This window comes from Pempheris klunzingeri, chromosome 2, assembly GCF_042242105.1.
Source record: "Pempheris klunzingeri isolate RE-2024b chromosome 2, fPemKlu1.hap1, whole genome shotgun sequence".
In the NCBI taxonomy this organism is placed as follows: domain Eukaryota; kingdom Metazoa; phylum Chordata; class Actinopteri; order Acropomatiformes; family Pempheridae; genus Pempheris; species Pempheris klunzingeri.
Window position 1 is genome coordinate 22,584,194 of NC_092013.1, and position 22,196 is coordinate 22,606,389.

Sequence of the window (22,196 nt, forward strand, 5' to 3'; positions counted from 1 at the left end):
TAACGTGTGCATGTTTTACAGAGTGTAGACCCTTGTTAAAATGAAAAATACAATAATACAATACAAACAATGTAGATATAATCAGAGGGATACAACCCTAGTACACACATAAACATAAACTATATAAAAATAAGGGCTGAGATTTTATCAAAACATACTAGACAATAATTACAAGACTGATGGATTATTAGATCATAATTTAAATAGAAGATACCCTCATCATCCTCATCATCCTCATCATTATGTTTTGTTGATTTTAGTTTGTTTTCCTGTTTGATTTGAGTTTTTACTGTATCACATTTGACTACATGTGTGCACGTGTGTTTATCTACACACACATATTTGCTTACTTCTTTTCTTTCTTTCTTTTTCTTATTTACGTTTTAGGAAACACTTTGAAATCATTTCTGTATTTCTGATCATTTATTCTATTTATCTAACAATCTGTCCCGTGTACAAGTAAACAGATGGACTTACATTCTTATGCTATTGTTCCTTTTTCAAAGATGAATTAAATGCAAAGGGACTGTAGATCTGTGGAGGATGAGGGGGTCGCCGGTTCTCCCACTCGGTATTCCAACTGTTCTCAGAACGATTACTGGAGAAAATAACAAGCAGATTATTATAATAATGAAGATGATCATTCATGCAGTTCTACACACAATAGTTCAAAATGAGCTCCACCTCAACCAGCAATAACATTAGAATTCTGCTTTTACATTCATGAGAAATAGTAATTTGGTGATAGGATAGAATAGAATAAAAGTCACATGGGACATTTTACTGCTATGAAAATCTTACTTTTAACACTTTAGGCACATTTTCAGGACTTTTACCTGTAACAGAGTGACAAAGAAACTGTAATTAGAGGATATAGAAAAAGGTTATGCTGTGTGTGTATATATATATATATATATATATATATATATATATATATATATATATATATATATATATATATAATTAATGAGTCAGTTTTGATGTGATATTGTATAAATCAATAAACCAACAACCAATCAACAAACCAATAAAGGCAACTTAATTTAACTGAACTGTTAAAAGTATATTAGAGTGTGGAGGGAAGAAATGGTTATTAGATTTTATGAGACCAAACGCACGACTTTAAAGGGAATGGACAGTGAGGAAGATCAGATCCGGAAGGAGGCGGTAATGTAATCTTTAAGATGCCGACTGCCGCAAAACCTCACAGAAGAAGTTGCAGAAGTCCGAGCAGCACGTGAAGGCAGCAGCGGCCACTCAGTCCCGGTGAGGCTTCAGAAAAAGCTCAAACCAGCTCCAGCCTGCTCCGAGGAAACACGCTCCCACCAAACACTTCCCACCAAACTCCGGACAAGAAGCGCCCCCAGAGAAGACAGAAGAAGAGGCGTTGAAGATGCCGGCCACAGAGAAGGACCTGGCTGAGGACGCTCCGTGGAAGAAGATCCAGCAGAACACCTTCACCCGATGGATCAACGAGCACCTGAAGTGTGTCAACAAGCGGATCGTCGACCTGCAGCTGGACCTGGGCGACGGCCTGAGGCTCATCGCCCTGCTGGAGGTCCTCAGCCACAAGAAGATGTACAAGAAGTACCACCCGAGGCCCAACTTCAGGCAGATGAAGCTGGAGAACGTGTCGGTGGCTCTGGAGTTCCTGGACAAGGAGAACATTAAGCTCGTCTCCATAGGTGAGTGACGGCGGCCCATTCATTCGTCCTGCCGCCTCTCTGAGGCTCCAAAACCACCAAACACGGACCCCAGAGTTAGTTTGCCTGTTAAAGAGGAGTCTATACAGGGTCTTACTAATATTACTGATCCCTGTGAAGTTTTTCCTACAGTTTACCAAGTTCATAGCCCTTTTCTACCGTGGAATGTCCGAACTGCCATTAATAATGTAGCGTTTTAAAGTCTTAACTGATTTTCCTCAGAAATTACTATATCAATCATATCATTGTTAATGTTTTTGTCGAATTAGTTGGACCCGCTCTTCTATTCGGCATACATGTAATATACAAAGCAACAAGTATACCTTGTAAAATCTCCGGTTTTTCCCAGTGGTTCACTCCGCCGCTGCCGCCCACCTGGCTGCTGTTAGCTAAGACCAGACGTCGCTGGGAACCAGCAGGAAAACACGTTTAAAAGTTGATATTTAATTGACTTTAGCACCAATGAGTGTGTAATGTGATATTAAAGTAAAGAACGGCTTTGGACGCCTCTGAAAACCTTTTTAATTGTATTTCAGAATGTTGTTTGGGCGCTTTTGCCGGAGAAGTTGACTCCGTACCTTTGTCCTTTGGGTTGTGTGCTGTTTTCCCGGGATTCCCAGATTTCCCAACACAACGTTAACAAAAATGATCCCAAGTCCTCACGTGGCAGAAGGAATAATTTCACTTTAATGACACGTTTTGATAAGATTTACTCCCATTGTAGTTTGTTTGCGTCCCGTTAGTTCCCGCAAATGCAGCCCATACGGTGCGACAAGACCTCCTCGCCAAACTGCATTTAAGAATCTTGCAGTTTAATGGGTCCTTGTCTGCTTGCGACAATTAAGTAACTGTAAATTACTTTGGAAGAATATTACTATTCACGTGAACTCATCTTCAGATCGGCACACATATAAAGTCTAATAAAGCCAATATTTGTTTTTTTTTAACTAAAACCATGCTCGCTGAAAGAACGAGTCATATCTGCAGCTACAGACTGGGCCCCACAGTAATTACTGATGAAATGCATCGTTTTGTCAACAGTAGCCTTAAACCGACAGATTTCTGAATGGAGTTTGGCATGTTGTGGCTGCAGAGTGTGTGTTAATGAGCATACACACACACACACACACACACACCTGTATTAATGAGCCTGGCTCATGTATGACAACACTTCACCCTAATGTGACCAAGACCAGAGCAGACTGGTGTTAATGTGGTTTGTCAGCTGTATCACAGTGAAGGTGGACTTCCTCCTCCTCCTCCTCCTCCTCCTCCTCCTGCTGCTGCTCCGTTATTCTGCTTCATATTTCTCTTTAACAAGCTCCTTGTTGTTGTGTCCCAAACCTAATTACCACAGGTCTGATTTTAATTAGTGTGTGGCCTCCACCCAGGCAGCGCAACACGCACAGATAATTAAAATGCAGTGATTTTGCTGAATATTTGCTAAATAACAGCATCCAGACAAATAAATCTCACAGTTTTTAGCGAACGAGGAGCGCTTTTTAATGAGCTGATGTGTTGTTGCTTGTCTGAAACAATTAGATTTCTATCAGTCCCAGCAGTAGAGCATTATGCCAAGAAGCTGTCCCTGGCACACGAGCAGACAGAAAATGAATTGATGTTTCTGTTTATTTCTTTTAAGTTCCTTTTTGCTCAGCTTTCATGACAACTATGGTGTGTTTTTAGCCTGATGAAGAAAGACATATCTGGGTTTCCTTCCTTTGTCTTTGCTGGTGTTGAGTGTTGCAGACCGGCAGAAACTGTGCAAAGACTAAAATCAGTGTATGTCTGTCACACTGATGTGAGATGTGAAAGTGCGAGAAAAGTATTTTCCTTGTGGTCGGTTGTGACTCTGTGCTGTAAAGCTTTGGATATATTTTTGTAAAAGACAAACGAAATGAAAGAATAAGGTTTCAGGGGTGAAGCGGTGTGACAGCGTTGTAATGAAACAGTGGGTTGTTGTCAGTCCAACTCTACAGTAACGCCTCACTGTGTGTGTGTGTGTGTGTGAAAAGGACTTCTTGGGTTTAACTGGAGGACCATCAATCTCTTTGGCTGCTTGTCGCACAGAATACTCATTAGGAATTCCTTTAAGTTGCCTTCACACAGCGGGAATACAGAGATCAGACAGTCGGCTCCGGTGCTGCCATATTGCATGATGAATGTCTGGTGAATGTTTGTGCCACGATGGGAAAGCTTTATTGCTTCCTACGGCAAACACAAATGTATCCATGTCTACTCCACGTGGACGCCGAACGTCTCATCAGCCAGCACATTACAATTCTTCTCATGCTGCATTCAGGGTACTTGATTTGTAGACTTGGGCCATAGCAGCAGTCACACACACAGTTTTTGAGATTGGCTGTTCTTGGTCTCCGAAGCTCTGAATTGTCAGAAAATCTTACCGTCCAGGGCAACCCAACAGGTCAGCTGATGGGGAAATTGGCGTGTGATTGTCCATCCAGGTGTTTTTATATACAAGAGTGAAAAAACGGTAAATGTGCTAACTGGTGTGTTTCCTCCTTGTTGTTGCTGAGTGTGCCCACAGTATTGAACGCTGGCTCCTTTGTTACCTTTTGTGTGTTTGGATATTTGTGATGACATCAGAATTTTTGTTAATTCGGCACCGTAGTCAGTCACTTTGCTTTAGGTAGTCTGACAATTAAGAGGAAATGCTGATCTGCATTAATTAATTAATTCATTCACATAATAATCAATAATATTGTGGTGTTTTACTTGAGTGCTAAACATGTTTGCTTGAATCTGATTCTAGTCTTGTTAATGTCAGCGTGACTCTTCTTCTTGTGGTGTTTTTTTTTTTTTTTTCTTTTTTTACCAGTCCAAGTGTCCAAACATGACAAGCTTCAGCCATCTTCTCTTCACCCATAATCCCTTTTTGTTTGTCTCGCTAGAGGAGGCTTTATCAGGAGTGTCTCTGCTGCAGACGGAGCATCTTCCTCGAAGCAGCACTTCCTTCCTGGGTCGGTTCCTGGTTTTAGTCTTTTCATGGCATCTGTATGCACACTAACGCACCCTTGTACTCGAGGAACAACCGCTGAAAGTATCCTCTAGAAGTCTGTACGTCTGATTCAAGCTGAACTGAGTTCATGATGGGAGTGAGCCGAGGTCGGAGCGCGTGCAGTGATGTAAAACTGTGGAGGTTTGATTTTCCACAGTAGAAAGGAAGTGACTGACTGGGTGGGACGGACACACACACACACACACAGAGACACACACACACACACACACTCACCATAATGAAGGAGCCCTGTTATGTTTCTGCTCTCAGAACCTTCCAATCAGACAGATCAGAGGTCGCTGATGTGGCTCGTTTTTTTTTTTTAAGAAAACGAGCCACATTTGCATTAGTTGGAATCTGAATCTGTGAAGCCAGAGTGTGGAAACACTGGAAAAGATCCAGTGTGGTTCCACAGGTAGCGCTAGTTTGTCAGATACCTCGCCTCCATGGCAGGAAGCACGTACCAGACAAGCGGAGGGAGCGTGGGAAGACACGTTTGCTGTTGTCTCCTTTTTCAGTTATTTGTGTTGTCTGTTTGTTACTAGTTAGCCGTGGTGTGGGGCCCCTCAGGGAGGCCCCCAGGCTTTTGTCTGAAGCCCCACTGAGCCAGATGGAGGAATATTTTTCACCATGTGTCCAGTCAGAGATTCATAATGTTTTTAGTTCATTGTCCAGTCTTTACATGATGTTGTTGTTCCTCGAGTTTCCGTCAGACCAGTTGTTCCTCGATGGTGCTTTCGCTGTCCGCTGGGAGATTTAACTCACAGGAATTTGCAAGTAGTCCTCAACATTTCACTGTTTAGTTTGCTTAACATTGGCTTTAATTCACCATTGAAGCAGAGTTCTCCGTAAACATAACAATTAGAAAAGTTTTTTCCTATTTAACTTAATTCCTTTATTTTCTTCTGACTTATAAAAACTCAATCTCTAGGAAAGTATTGAAGTGACAACACTTTCTTCAGCCACAAACTACATTTAATGAGAACAATGTAAAGTGATGTACAGTTATCGACCATGTGAACTTGTATAATGATTATGTGTTTGGAGATAAAGCTAATCTCGGAGTTTTGAAAGGTAATGTTGTATAAAAAAAGAGTGTCACCACCAACCAGAGATAGAAAAGATGAAAATCTCTAACATTTAAGCCTGTTTCACAGCCGAGGATTCTGGGAGCCCAAACAGACGTAATGAGTAAGAAGATTTCTGAAACATTTCGTCAGTTCAAAATCATTACGTATCAAGTTGACCCCGAACAGAACTTAAGGTTTAGATAATGGGAATCAACACTTCTCAGTCTCTTCATGAATGAATAACCTGTGTGTGTGTGTGTGTGTGTGTGTGTGTGTGTGTGTGTGTGTGTGTGTGTGTGTGTGTGTGTGTGTGTGTGTGTGTGTGTGTGTGTGTGTGTGTGTGTGTGTGTGTCTCTGTGTGTGTGTGTGTCTCTGTGTGTGTGTGTGTCTCTGTGTGTGTGTGTGTCTCTGTGTGTGTGTGTGTGTGTGTCTCTGTGTGTGTGTCTCTGTGTGTGTGTGTCTGTGTGTCCCAGCTTCATATCCACCAGCTGTGGTTTGTTCCTGATGTAACTGTAGCTGAGGATCTGTCATCTTCCGTCCTTTGTCCGATAACGCTGCGAAGTTTCTTATCAGATGTTTCACGTTTTCTTAATGCTTTTCTCAAAAATTGTGTCTAAGTTTAACTTTTGCTGTCGTCGGTGAGGTTTTGGTGTCCTGTACTTAAAATGCCCTGTTGCAGCAGAGAAAGGAGGATCTTCAACCTCCTTTAGCAGTTGCAGTATTTTGTCTGTGCATGTAAGTCGATATGTCAATATGTGAATCGATATTCAAGTGACAGGCTAAGGCCTGCAAAATCTCTGGAGAGATTGCAAAACTCTGTGTGTGTGTGTTTTACCTGCCTGGACATTGGCCAATGTATGTGTGTATGAAAAGGGTGTTGGCCATCCACTTGTGCAGGCAGGTGTGTTGCATCATGGCGGAGGGATTTCAGCCTCTTTGTGTAGGTTTGACTTATTAGTCATTTAATCAGTCAACAGAACATTTAGGTTTTTTTGTTCATTCATTTATTTATCACTTATTTGTAGTCTGAGGAGGCACCAGAAGGATTTGGAAGTGCAGCCCCACATTCCCTTTGAAACAAGCTGTAAACGCAACATTGACATCAAGTTTTACAGTTGTTGGTTTCAGACGTGCTTAAAATGAGCAGCAGCTTGACACTAGTAGTACAGTAGTACGTGAAGTGATCTGATCACAAGGACGTTACAGTATCCAAGCACTGGACGCCAATCTGCCATTATGGGTTATGGTGTTGTAATGAGTACTGCATTGCATTGTGGGATATTTATGTCAAACAGCGACTGATGTAATATCAGTGACACCTTCAGTGTGAGTAGAAGGTTTCTCTTGATAGAGGTGAAGTGTATTGTAAAAGCTGTTGGAAATCTGTGCCAACGAAGATGAGAAATACCGTAAACCAAGTTAATATCACCTTTGCTGGACCATGATGCTGAACTTGGCCTGCTAAAGCATGCAGAAGGCTGACGGACCCTAACGAAGTACCAACCACCGAGCCGTCGCACAGCTTTCCAACTTCGAAGCTGTCTGAAGGGCGGTTTACCTGCTGCTGTATCCATAAGATCGCTGTCCTACATCTGTGAGAGGAACCGAACAGGGAACAGGCCTAACGGGATCTGTAGGTTTCAGTTGTGACCTTAATCACACACACACAGACACAGACAGTTAAACTACGGTGCCTTCAGGCTGTGTTTTTGAGGAGAAACATTACCTCATGGAGAAGTGACCTGTGTTTACAGCTCAGACGCAGACAGAAGCTGCAGTTGCAAATCTGATTCTGTGTTTTAACCTGGAGGACATTCATGCATGTATAAACATATCTGTTACATTTTAACATGCAGTGGTGATTCAGCCTATTTCCACTTCATTAGAAGCAACAGACACAGACGCGCTCTCTCGCTGTTTATTCCTGCTGCGCAGGAAATGATGCGTCTTTAACTTTTCCAGGCTGCATTGAGACTGACATCAGCACTGCACGAATACCTCACAAAAAACTGCCCTCTGACAAAAGACTTTTTCTGCAGCACAGTGGCTGACTAACTACATGACAGAACACACTCCTGGTAGATCACTTTGTACCATGAGCGATGGATGGATAGATAAACCGACTGGACCGTGATAACGTTCTACAGTTAGCAAACCCTGGAGGATTGTAAAGCTTAGTTATAATTGATACAAATAAAAATTCCCTGGACAACATGAAACTGACCGTTAGTCAGACCTGACTGTGGAAGTTTCTTACATTTTATTAAGAACAATAACAAAGATCAGATCAGACAGTTCATGACTCTGTCACATATTAACCAACTGACTGGCAGAGACTACTCCTGTCCTGGACCAGAAACCAACCACACACACACTCTCGCTTTCACTCTCTCTCTTTCTACTTCGAGCACTCTGTTGCCATGGCGCTGTGTGTCAACAATAGTCGTCAGCCAGCTCGGCTCACTGAACTCTGACAGCTGATAGATGTTTGGTTTCAGTCTAACAGGATCACGCTCTGTGTGGGTGTCAGGTCTTGGTTTAAAAGCACAGGTGTACAGTTTCTTTTGTCATTTTTGTGTCATGGATTTTTTTCTTTTATTGTTTACTCTGTTTCTTTTATCACCACATAACCCAGCACAAAAGCTAAGCCTGAAAAATTCCAAAGTGTGGCACCGGTGAAGCAGAATTCACAAACTTTAACTTTTAAATGGGGAAGCCATCACTTGTTTCTGTCGTTTCTGCTCCTGTGTTGCAGTCAGTTAATTCGTCGAGTCGTCTGATTCCCACGTTGCTGAATGCTGTTTTGTTCTCTTCATGTCCTGGTTTTCGTGTTTCGTAGCAGGTGCTCAGTCCATTTTGTCTTGGTATCTCGCGTCTTCTCTTCCAAAAAGAGGATACATGTAGCCAATAAAGTTATTAATGACAACTTTACATTCAGCTGGTTTAATGCACAGTAGACACACAGAGATTGCCAACATGAAAGCTATGAAACTCCTTCAGGTAACAAGTTCAGGAAAAGATTCGGCTGAAACTCATTTTGGCAGTTGGTATCGAAACACACACCCACACGCGAGTCATTGACAATGCGTGTATAAAAGTGTCCCAAGGTCAGCACGGGATGAGGGGACATTCCACCTGTTCCCCTGGCAACCATAGCAAACAATGGCAGTGATTGGCTGGATTTGACTGGGAAGGGCGGTGGAGGGAAGGGCGGTGGAGGGGATGGCGGGGGAGGGATGTGTCTTTGAAGAGGAAGTGTCACATACCTTGGATGCCCCGGAGCTACTTAATGCTGAGTTCAGGTTCGTGTGAGAAAGATGAGAGAACAGAGAATATCTGAATGCTCAGCAGCCTGGAAAAACGATCAACACCTCGGGTTAACACCACTGCGAACAAGTCTTCTGGTCCACACTTGGTGGTGGGGCTGTTTCCAACATGCTTTATATATGTTGTTTCAATGAAAGATGCTTACAGAGATAAAAGGTCTTGTCTGCCTTATAAATCGAGCATGCAGAGTATGCTAACACGCTGATGTTATGCAGGCATAAAGTTTGCCATATTGGCTTTCGCACAATTGCAAATTAGTAGAAAATACAAAAAAACAACCATTTGACAGGTTTTCGGTCACAAAAACTACTTAACCAAATGAATATTTGGCCTGATGATGGCGCTAGATAGGGGGAGCACCTCAAAGTTGCTATTGTTAATCATGAGAGGAGTGTGTATGCCAAATTTCATGGCAATCCATCCAACAGTTGTTGGCATTTTACTCAAAACCACTAATGTGAACCTCGTGGTGGCGCTACAGGAGAAGTCAGAGGTTCTCTGAAGTCAGTAGGGTTCATCCTCTGGGAACCATAAGTATATGTGCAAAAAGTTTTATGTTAATCTATCCAATAGTTTTTACGGTATGTCAGTCTGACTTTCTATCTAAGGACGGGGGAACTTTCCAGTGAAGTAAAGCAAAAATTTGAAACAATAATATTGCAGTGAACTAAGGTGCAGAGATGAGGAAGTTCTTGAATCGTGTTCATTTCCTTTGGAAATAGGAGCCATAAAGACTCTAATGTGCTCTTACATGCAGAGGTCTCCCGTGTCTCTAAGTCATAGCTGGCAGGAGTGTTTGCATTGGCCATGTTCTCACTCACTAACACACAGAAACCTCAAAGCTCCTTGACTCTCGCACTAACCCGTTGCTTCTCGGCTGTTTTTTTTTCACATTCTGTTTCAGTTTGTCTGTTTCATTCCTCCAGGAGAGGGGAAAAAAAACCCCAGACACGCTGTCATATTTATGGCTCCGGCCTTTGCACTCTCATCTTCGGTTTTCTCTGCACACGTAGCTGCTGCAGCTCAAGCAAAGTGTGTCAGCTGGTAGAAAACCATAAACATGGACCTGTCCAGTGGTGCCAAATGTCCAAATTCTCAGATTCGGCTCCCTGGTTACAGCTTCCGTCGAGATGAACCACGATAATAATTGTAACCAGATCACGGTCAAAAATTGGAAAAGTATTAGTTGATACACGCAGGCCTAGATTGATGTTTTGATTCTCCACCATGAAGGATGGTTTTGGATGAATTAAAGAAGCGTGACTTGTGGTGTTGGAACAAAAAGCACATCTCTAGGGGAAGAACAAAACCTGCACTGTAAGTAACGGCTTAAGTCAAGGCACTCTATAAAACCGTGAGTGCAGTAAACGCCAGCTAATTCCCTTCATCCTCCTCGTATTTGGTCAATGAGATGTTTCCTGCAGAATCCCAAATGTAAAACCAGACTAACAAAGAGATCCTGTGAGCTGAGGTTATTGTGCTAATGAGGCTACTTTGAACACATAAACATTTAACGTTAAAAGTTTATTCACAGCACTCGAGCTGTATTGTAAATGTACCGCCTCCGCTATAGAGAAGAAGCCATTTAGAGAAATCAGAATGCTTCTTCTGTTTATTTGTGAACAAGACGGGGTCGCCATAGTTACTGAATTCATCCAGAAAAGACTTTTTCCAACAGTATAATGTTTAGTCTCCACCTGCTCGTAGCGACCCCTGAGACAGAATCCTTCCCCAACGTTTTTATGCAAATTATCTTTGGACTTTTTCCTCCAAAGAATTCCACATTTTCAAATGCAGTTGTTAACTTTGGTCATAATAACTCAACTAGAAGAATTTCATGCCCCTCTGACGCTTGAAGCACTCCAAACGTGAGTCATGTAACATTGTCTTTAGTGAAAGTTAAGTAGGGCTTTACTGGTGGACCCGGGGGTGCCTGAAACAGACGGATATTTCTCCCCACTGTGCTAGCACGTTAGTCAGCTGTAATCACTGTTAGTTCTGGGAACTTCCTGGAACATGAGAATAACTCTGTAGCCTAGCTTATCCTGAAAATAGCAACATATGACATGCTCAGCTAAGACATGTAGTGACACTGCCAAAAGCCTCATTCAGGTGTGACTAAACCATAAAGCAGCATGTGAGGATTTGGAAAAAAAAGAGCTGGTGAAAACACATGAGGGGCATCACATCCATGAGCCCCCATCAGCTTCTCAGAGCAGGTCAGTCAGTGCACACTTTGATTGGACAGTTGGCTCACCTACAAATCATGAAGCTTCGGCAAGAAGGGTGTCCCAGACCTGCAGCTCAGTGCTCCTCAGACAGGGAGGAAGACACCATACGAAAGCACGAAGAAATTCCTGTAGTCCCAGCACTGCCTGATGGCATTTGTTTCAGTTTGGTGTTGACCTTGAAGATGTTTCATATAGACACAGAAATGAAGGGTTGTGGTGTTAATCTGTTCACTGTATCAGCCCTTGTCCCATGCTGGAAGGCTGTAGTGTGAGAGACACACAGAGCCTCTGTGTTACTGCAGTAAAGGTAACATGAGAGTGGCAGGGATATAGACTTTCACTCACACACACACACACACACACACACACACACCTCCTCTCTGCAGAGAAAGCTCCTTTGTTGGGTTAAGGTAGCAGCTTTGTGTTGGATTTTCAATGGAGAAAGAAATGTCACTAAAATCCACTTTGAGAGACATTTAAAGTAGTCGGTGACTCCATGTTTATTTATGATGAAAGTGATGAACACACTGGTTCAATGGGATTTTTTTTTTTCTCAATGTGTAGTTCACATTTTTTGTCATTTTTGTTTACTACCCCTTTTCCCCTCAGTCTTCAAAACGCTGACACCACTCTCGTATCTGTCTGTGAAATATCAGGCCACAGCTAGCAGCCGGTTAGCTTTGCACCGGAAATGGGGCGGCTGGCCTGGCTCTGTCCAAAGGTAACAAAATCCTCCTACCAGCACCAGTATAGCTCACTAATTAACACTTTTAAACACACAGCAAAGAAATAGTCTGACACCTAACTGCCTGTAAAACGTCAAATGGTTTTTTTGTACCAATGAACCAAACAAGGCATAACATGCTTGTTGAGCTTCTGATGAACTAGTAGGTGATGAACAGAGTTGTTGTTCGCACGGTTTCCAGCGAACATCACTGTTCAGCAGTGTCGGAATGGGCGGGGCTTAATATAAACCCTTTAAAAAGGTCGTCCCTTTAAAAAGTCAGTGCCTAGTGGTTGTTTTTGGTCCTGCCAAGGTTTTAAGCTGCTGAACTGTGGATGCCAACCTAATACAACAGAAATTCATGGGAATTTGTTTTGTGGTGCCAAAAAAAACATCCAAACACACACACACTCTTTGTGTCCTTGTCACCACCAGTCACCCTGTTGTCTCACAGCAGATGTTCATGTCTGTATGAAGCTGAGTCATCACGTCACTGGTGTCATTGTGTTGTGGTGCTCATCTTTTGATGTGAGCGATGTAATTACACGGACGGACGCACTCACACACAGGTGTATGTGTGTGTGTCTGGAATTGAGATGCAGCAGACGTGATGCAGAGTTACAGTCACTGTACACCAAATATTTGGTTGATGATGATGATGATGATGATGATGATCTGACAGGAAGATGACAGACATTTTACTCCATCAAAAAAGTTATTCCTCTTTATACACACACATAGATGAAACCCTAAACCTCTAAATTAAAAGCCCCTACCCTTCAACTTGCCCAACACACCCTCTCTGTGTGTGTGTGTGTGTGGTTGTGGTGGCTTACTGCAGATTATTCAGTGATAATCACTGTGGTGAACCTCCTGCAGCTTGGCTCAACTACAAACATCTCAAACTCTGTCCCTCTTACTCACTCTTGTTCCATCTCTTCCTCTCTTCATTTCCTTTTCTTTGTTCTCTTTTCAACTTTATTCCTTTGAATAGATTGTATTGTACCTAATATGTAAATCCTCTGTGCTTGTATAGTGCCTTTCTAGTCTTTTTGACCACTGAAAGCACTTTTACACTACATTCATCCATACACACACACACACACACACACACACACACTGATGGGAGCCATCAGGAGGAAACTAATTCACTCACATTCACACACCGAAGGAGCAATTTGCCCACGGACACTGTGACATGGGGACCAGGAATCAAAGGGCTGATCTTCTGAATGTCTGACCGTCTGAATCCCCTAGTATTGAAATTCTGGTTTGTCAGATTGGTAATCTTGTTTATTAATTCTGATTAGACCGTTATTAATATAAATCAATTATCTGACCATTTTAGGCTGCAGTCAACAATTATTGTTAAACATCTGGTCTATAAAAATGATGGAGAATAGTGAAAATAGCCCGTCACGATTTCCAAAACCCAAAGGTGACATCTATTGTATTTCTGTTGTATGCCGGACCAAACAAAAAACAGAGTCAGTTTACCATCACATTAAAACATCACAAGACCATATCTTGTTTCAATGATGGCTTCAGAATAATTTAACATTTTAATATGTTTGACTTGCCAAAAGTCTCACCTCAGGGTCTGAGTGGCCTTCGTGGAGCTTTTGAACCTGCAGCTGTTTGTGTGTTTCCATTGACTTTGTATGCAATCTTGTGGGCTCTAAAATTTCCTTCATGTTCTTCCTTAACCGCACCTTCATTCTTTTCATTCTTTTTCTCTTCGAAGGCTATTTTTTTTTCATTTTTTTTGTTGTCTAGTCTTCTATATCAGTCTGTCTCATTTTTCTCATGTTCATTTTCTCCTCTCTCCATCATTATCTCCTTTCGTCTCTTCATCCTCCTCTTCCTCACCACATGGCCGGTCTGGTTCTGATGACATCATAGCCTGGGAACCAGCAGGGTGAGGTCACGCCAGGCTAAACGCTGCAGTGTGTTTGTCAGTGTGTGTCCTGTTTATGCATGCAGACGTAATGCCAGATGTGTGTGTATGTGTGTGTTAATGACAGGGCTGCACTGTGCTGGTTACTCAGCTCTCTTGTGGTTCTCATGTTTTCATGTTCCTTCTGCTGTTTGTTCGTATGAAACGTCTTCTAGTTCTGTCTTCCTAGTTTATTATTCATGCAGTTATTACCAGCCTCGACAACACGGCTGGTATTGTTTTCACCTTGTGAATGTGAATGTGTCATCATTGCAAAATGGGGTCCTGAAAACAACCATTGTAGCGGGAATTACTACAGAAGTGGTTTTGAGTACTTTGCCAGGCGCCAATATGATTTTGTCAACTCGATGGTGTCACAACTGTGCAAGATGCACTCACAAAACTCTACAGGTGTTCAGCTGAGATCACAATGAATGCCAAGTTCAGCGATGAGTGTGGTCCAAGGAAGGGTAGTAGGAAGTGGAGAAGGAGCCATTTGCACCCATGTTTTATGCCCCTAGCCAACATTGTTTTGAGTCGCAGATCACTGTATCCCAGTTTCAATCATCATTCCCTCCACTGAGCCAGTGCAGTCTAGATACCATTCAACCCTTATTACAACTAACATGATGCATCTCTCACAGTTCACTAATAATAACATGGTATTTTGCCTGTTAACAACCATTACATCCTTGATAAATGGTAAATGGTCTGTTTTTGTATAGCGCTTTTCTAGTCATTTCAACTACTCAAAGCGCTTTACGTTACATCCTCATTCACCCATTCACACATCATTCATACAGGAGGAATCTAAGGTGGAGGAGACTGTTCTGACACTTCGACATGCTGACTTAGATCAAACTGAGGGGATTGAACAGCGACCTTCCGATTGTTGGACAACCCACTTTACCTCTGAACCACAATATTTTCTAAGGAGAAGGTGCATTAAACTTTTCTATCCATGCCAGGATTGTTAGTTGTGCCATTTAAATCAAACTGTCTGTGTTGCCAGTCTTGCTTCTGTCATGTCATGTGCACAGAACACACCAGCGTCGCAGCTCATGTGATTTCATTGCAGGATGGTCTATAGTTTTATATTTAACTTTATTATACTGCTCATTGTTGATGATGTTTCACTCAGACCTTGGCCTTACATTTGACAGAGGAGAGTGAACCTAAACTGGTTTCATTGTCTCGAGAAACTTGTCAACATCGCTGATGATGTTCAAATCCAACATGAAACCATGAAACGGCCTGAAACTCTTTGGGATGCTTTCGCCTCCACTGCCCATTTCAATTTTAGGCCCACTATTGTTTTTCAAAATAAGTGCTGTGGCAAAAAAATGTCAAAACTTACTAGAGTGATGGTGGTTGACAGTGGAGGAGACAATGTTCCAGTTTATTTTTGTGTATTTAGGGGACCCATGAGGTTGAGGTCTGGTTGGAGTTTGTGTAATTCTTGTTCTGTCTTGGGGCGGATGATTTCTCTAGAGAGTGGCCAGTAAGTCTCTATTATGACAGGACCTGTCACTCCAAGGCGGGTTAATGCTGACAAAGACTGTCTGCATGACTGACTTCACAGTTTGTGTAAATATCCGTGGTTGTAAATAGTTTCAGATTTGTGACTTATTGTTTTGAGCCGCTTCACATTAGTTTTTTTTCCCGCTTTCTTGTCTGAGCTGTCAGTAAATCTCAGAGTGGAATTTTGAGTGAGTGAATTGATCTGAGGCTTTATTTTTGGTTAGAATACCTGAAACAGGCTTTTTGGTTGCTTTTTTCATTCACATTCACCCCATGAACTCCTCAAGTCACTCATCAACATGATGAGCAATTGTTGTGATTGAAGTCTATTTCTTATGTATGAAATACATTTGTTTGTTTGTTCTTTGCTCTGATTTCTGACTGTCAGATTCCAAACTTACTCTGACCACAGAGACTGCAAAGGGCCATCAAAAAGGGGTGGAGAACATGTGCAATTCATTAAAACACCTGAGTGTACACGTTTACAGTCCCATCCCTACTATAAAATGGCTACAACTCTACAACAAGGAGAAATTATTCTCAAATATAATCCTAATTTTCATTTATATGCAGACGACGCTACGCTTAGCAAAGGTGTTGAGTGGATTTATTTCCTCAAAACATACAACATTTCTTCATATTTTTACTTGTGTTATTTACATTCATGTTTGCTTTCTTGCAATGTTCCTCTTTATTGTTGCATTGTTATGTTTCTTTGTGCATGCTTGCCACCAACTATTGAACCACAGAATACTTGCTGAAGGAATCCTGTCTATGTGCTTGCATGGATACATGTTGTCCCTCATGCACAATACAAACCAAATAGGGAGCAATCTGTAAAAATACAATGTTGCTCCATAGTGCTGCTTGTGGTCAAATCTCCACAGAGTATTTTTTAAATATGTACATCTAAAATTAAGTCTGTGCTATGTTCTGCTGCCCTGGAGAAAGTTTGGACTTTGACTATTAGATTTGGTCCTATTTGAGACACAGTTTTCTGTCTTGCCTACAGTTTGTTTAAAATGCAGTAGCAGGGATCTCAAGCGATTAACACTCAAGGCTAATCTAAGTCTGGCCCCTAACCAAGCCTGTGAACTTCAGACCCCTTTTCAGCGAGGTTTCGGCTTGAGGTCTTAAGGTTCTCCTGGCTGTTGGCTGTTAGCAAACTCGCTACAGATTCACTTCCTTAACATCAGTGCAAGTCTTTTTTTTCGTTCATTCTCTTCTTTGATTCCTTGTGAATAAGTCTGAAAGACATGAGGAAGGTTTTCATAGTCTTTGATCTTTCTCTCTCTTCATCTCTGCAGCTGTTTGAGCCCAGCCAGTGACCAGATTAAAGAGGGAGAGAGAGACAGAATGACACAGGCTCTGTATCTCGCTCGCCCCTTATTAACCAAATCAAAGACATTACAAGCCTCTTGCCTCCTTCTCTCTCTGTCTGTAATCTGGGTTTTTGGTGGGATCACCCCCTCTGAGCTGCTGGTGCATGACTCATGTGACTCTTATTAAGCAGCGCCGTTATTACAGCAATGCATCATGTGGTGATGTCATCAGTGGGTGCCACAATTTGGGAGTGCCGACATGATGCTATGGGGGAAGACTGCCGACTTTTTTGGATACGGTTCAGATGTTGGACATTGAAAGTAGATTTTAAGTAATCAGTCATTTTAAAACAACTTAAAACCCAATGGAGTCCCAAAGGGTTCGTTCACCCAAATTATCGGAAACCTACTTTTTCACTTACCTCCTGTCATACTAGACCATGTGATCAAATTTCTTTATCCACACAACACAAGGGTGGTGAAGTTTTGGTGCTCTGAGCATTGAAAATTGTCTTTACCCATTACTCTTGATAATTATTGGAACCTATTTCTTCAGAAGAAGACAGTTCCCTCCATTCGCCTCTGTTTAAGGGGCCACTTCTACATGATCACATGTTCTTTCTGTAAGCCCACAAACCAGCAGCATCTTGAAGTGAAAGCTCCTCATTTTGGGAAATAGACTTAGCCAGGCCGGCGGTTTTCAGTGGCATAGAGTGTTCATATGCTAGGTTACTCTGTAGAGTGAAATTTCAAAGCCACCAATGATGTTGTGTTTATGAAATAAAAGCTTTAGCAACTGGAAATGTGGAAATGGACACTGAAGAGCTCAGTTCATATGAGGTTTGTGGTTGCAGGCTGTAACTAACCAAGACTATTCATTGTAAAAGCTTCCATTTAGAGTTGCAGTGAGGACATAAAATAAACCCACATTTCATTAAAGCATATGTAGGGTAGTGTTTAGTTTAAGCATGTTCACTGGCATTGCATTTAGATAAAAGGCTTTTCTTTCCTTAGTGTGTGTGTGTGTGTGTGTGTGTTGAGTAAAAGATTCTAGTAACTGACCTGACCGTAGTTTGAAGAGGGTACTCGGTGTGTGTGTGGTTGTGTTTAAATTGATTGTTTCTTGAATAGAGTGTGAAGGATATGGAGAGAAACCAGTGGCTCTGTGTGTGTGTGGCTTTTGTTCCTTTGCCACCATCCATTTGGTCCTCAGAGGGGAGGGGTTGAAGTGTGTGTGTGTGTGTGTGTGTGTGTGTGTGTGTCTGGGGTGAACTGGGGGGTGGATAGGGGTGGTCATGATCTCACCAATGAGGAATCTGTGTGTACCATGGGTCACACACACACACACACACACACACACACACGGTAGCTCTACATCCTGTTTACCACTGCAGGTACCTCCTGTCCTCCTTTTTTTTTTAAAGGGCATTTCCACCTTAAATTCCCTTCCAGACTTTTACATTGTTTCTTCCCCCTCAGTGAATTCCTCATTCCAATTTAATGACACTCAATTGCCATACCATATCACCAAGGACCGTTCCTGTGCAATGGCTGTGCAGCTTTTTAGCTATGGCCATCTAGGAAAATGTTTGTTAAAGGGAATGAAATTGACATATCTATAATGCAATATATCAAATTTGATAAAGCCCCTTGACTTTAGAGGTTCATACTGAGTTTCAGCTTATTGTTTGCTGTTTGGAGCAGAGTAGGCCGTGTAGGGTGACTTTTTAGAGCCTGAGAGCGGTGAAAGTAAATCAAAACGGTAACATTCAGGGCCAGACAGCCAAACGGACATAACTGGGGACATAACTGAGCATAGTGGAGCATTTAGCAGCTAAAGGGCCAGAAATTTTCCTCTAGAATTGGTGGTGACCAAAAACAAAGCTAAAAGTGAGTGAATATCAGACTTATCTTCATCACGTTGTAATGCTGTTACACTGGAATTGCTGGATATGTGAATAAGCAACTGTTTTCTCACAAGTTCGCCACATGAATGCTTCCCCCTGAGTGGTCAAAACATCGTCTGTTGCACGTTTAAGTGGCCCAACCAATTAATAGATGTATATTTGTGTAGTTTGCTTTGTGCACGACTAGTTTTCTTATGTGAATAGTAACTAAAAACTCGTATTAACTGGAAATAGTTGTAAGAATCTGTCTGTAGGTACACTGATGCATCATTAGCTCTCACTTCAGTGTCCATTTGCTATTATACGTGTCTATAATGTAAGAGATGCTAGTTAAATGAAGAACACAAGGTTTTATTTCATTTTGAATTCATCTATAGAACAAGCTTTTCTGAAAGAGTATGTGTTGTATTATTAAACAGATTAATAACTGAAGATGGGATGTCCTCACTCCGACTGCTGCTGTGAGACGGTGCATTTTTTGTGGGAGTGTGCTGGCTGACATCAGTGTGATGATCTGCCTCAGGCGTCGACTGTTCTGTAGTGCTCAGCTGTAAATTGTTGGTTAGGAAGCTGAACATGTGTGTGTGTGTGGGGCAGCGATGTAGTCATCGTGTGAAGGAACAGCTGTTGTAAGTGGGACAGCAGTTGTGCCTCTGAGGGCGAGAGACATGGAGAGACACATAGTGAGGGAAAGAGATATTAAACTGTCACAGAATGAACTACAGTTACCTGACGGAAACAGTTCCAGGTATCTCACCTGAGGATAGGGTGTGACTGGACTTCACAGATATATGTGTGTGTGTGTGTTTACAGTGGATTGATAGAATAAAAGAATCTTTATGCAACAAAGTTTTACAAACAATTACTATTTACTTCAAACTTATTTGTAATGGAAATGTGGTGAAAGGGGACAACTTCTCTAGAAAGGAGGGGAGGGGCAAGGTGTAGGGGTTTTCCAAGACTTTTCAACCATTCAGCAAACCGTTCTAAAGGAACATAACGGCATCAGTAGGTCGACACTTTTGTTTTTATGCTGCCACGCCGGTCAGAAGCGTCATGTTTTCCGGTTGGCCGTCCGTCAGCCCGTCTCATTCTCGTGATATTCTTGAGATATCTCAGGAATGCCCCAAAAGACTTTCTTCAAATTTGGCAGGAACGTCCACTTGAACTTAAGTATCAAAGGTCAAATCAAAGGTCACCTCACAAAACACTTTTTTGGCCAAAACTCAAGAATTCATACATTACTTATGACAATATTTCAAACTGATGCCTAATAGGGTAAAATTATAGAGTGATGACAATTTATATCTAAAAGGTGAAAGGTCAGCTTCACTATGACATCATAATGTTCTGCAAAAACACTTTTCTGGCCATTATTCAACATCATAACTTGGGAACAGACGTAGAAGAGACGTAATTAGCGACACTAATCTTGGGTCTGGACAGACATGACTGTACGCTGAAGTTCATTCAGACTAGTTGATGGAGGCGAACAACCGCAGGTGCTAATTGTAGTTCTTTCTGGAGCCACTTCACTTGTCAGTTGATAGATCAGTTAGTTGCGTAGGTTAGTCATTGGGTTATTATTTCAACTAATTATTATTATCGTTATTATTGTTTCAACTGGACTATCAGACTGTTGGGATTATTGAGCAGATATTTCTGGAGTCTGCTGTTGGCTCATTATGCAACTTCCTGCACCAGAAAGGGTGTGCCATGCTGATAAGAGAGGCATTTTGTTCCAGCCAACCCAATTCACCTTTATACACACACACACACACACACACACTTTATCGCTCTCCTTCACTTTCCGTTTCTCCTTGCGCACATTCTTTGTCTCTCCTAATACAAACCTAAACCCTCCCAGCCCCCACTTCTCCATTAATGTCCTTGTTGCCTTGGTGTTGTTGAGTCTCCATAGCGATGGGTCAACAAATCAGCAGGTATCAGCAGCGATAGTGGCTGGCTGAGAGGCTCAAACACTGTTTAGCTGACGCAGATCCGGGCCGAATTAAACGGGGATCTTTTGTGAATGGGTTTTTTGGACAGACAAATCTCTGAATGAAAGAGGAAGAGACTGTTGTGTATAATATTGCTGAGAGGGCGGGCGGTCGTGTCAAACCTCTCATGCGAGCCTTTAATGATTTTCATGTCAACAAACGGTACTATATTAAGTGTAAGTCCGTAGATAAGGGGGGGGGTACTAGTTGTTTAGTCGTCACCTGGACCATCCATGAAAAAAGTGCAAGGGCTAAAGAAAGTGTTGACTAAATAAAAGCCCTAAGAAAGCACAGCCGTACAAGGCCACAATCTCCGGACATGTCTAGTACTCTAACCGATACATAGGATTGTTTTAATCTTGCTTGTTGGGGTCTTCATCCAGTCCTGAGAGCCACTGCTCCAGGGGCCGGGTTCACCAGTGATCTTCACTTTGTTTGTTTTTGCCAGGGTGGGGTCAAATACTTTCACCCTCCCATTGGCATGATTGTGTTTAACAAGAACAATGAATTATGTGAAGCCATGAAGGATATGATTTAGAGCGTTTGGCATTGCCTGTCCAGGTGTGTGCGTTGGCTGCGCTCCTGGAGTATTCGTCGTTGTTTACTGAGATCTCACTGTGTAGACAGTAGTTTAAGGTTTGTCTCTTTGTTTAGAGGATGGCTTTTGTTACTTTGGGGCCCAGATATGCAGAATGTTGAGTGCTTTCAGGTCCCCAGACCTGTGAGTCAGTCACATGAGGAGGATGAGAGACGGAGAGAGGAAGGAGAGATCAGGCTTTAAGCAACAGGAAACAATGCAGCAGATTATTAGAGCTCTTAAAACCCCCCCTGTAACACACTATTTCTGTGGTACACACACACACACCTACCTACCTAACCCTGGAGCTTGAATCTGTGGATTCCACAAATATTCCTGTATGTTTTTGTTGTTTTCCTCCTCTTCAATCATTGTTTTGAGTCTCTTTTTATACCCCCCCCCTTCTCTCCCTTTGTCTCTCCTAGTCTCGTCCTTCATGTGAACAATAGGCTACCATGGCGATAGCCTCGTTACTCACAAAACTGTCTCCACATACACACACACACACACACACACACACACACACACTGTTCCCAGTATAATGTTCTGAGCTGTTTTAATGAAATCAAATTCACAGGCAAAAAATAACAATTTAGGGTTTAAAAAGTAATATTTCCAATGACAAACATTAACATTTGACCCAAACTACATACCTTTTTAAACAAATAGAACTGCTGTCAATATGGTTAGATGGCTCTAAAGCAGTGGTTCTCAGCCTCAGTGTCCAAACGGTCTAAAAAAATGAAAAATGTCACAACGATTAGCAGGAGAGGAAAGCAGACTAAAAAACATGTACTGCACACAATTGTAATTATGCTCCGTGTGTTGTGTCCTAATTAATGAATAAATGTCATGCTTT

At 42.0% G+C, this 22,196-nt stretch overlaps 1 protein-coding gene across 2 annotated transcripts in view; it reads left to right on the forward strand.

The window, feature by feature from the left end:
* Window positions 1-1,365: 1,365 nt before the first annotated feature.
* Window positions 1,366-22,196, forward strand: part of flnbl (filamin B, like) — a 62,701-nt gene continuing 41,870 nt past the window's right edge. For both annotated transcript variants that reach the window (XM_070840207.1, XM_070840217.1), the window contains exon 1: window positions 1,366-1,685. In XM_070840207.1, coding sequence (XP_070696308.1) covers window positions 1,394-1,685 — 292 coding nt within the window. In that variant the 5' untranslated portion in view covers window positions 1,366-1,393. The remainder of the gene's footprint in view (window positions 1,686-22,196) is intronic.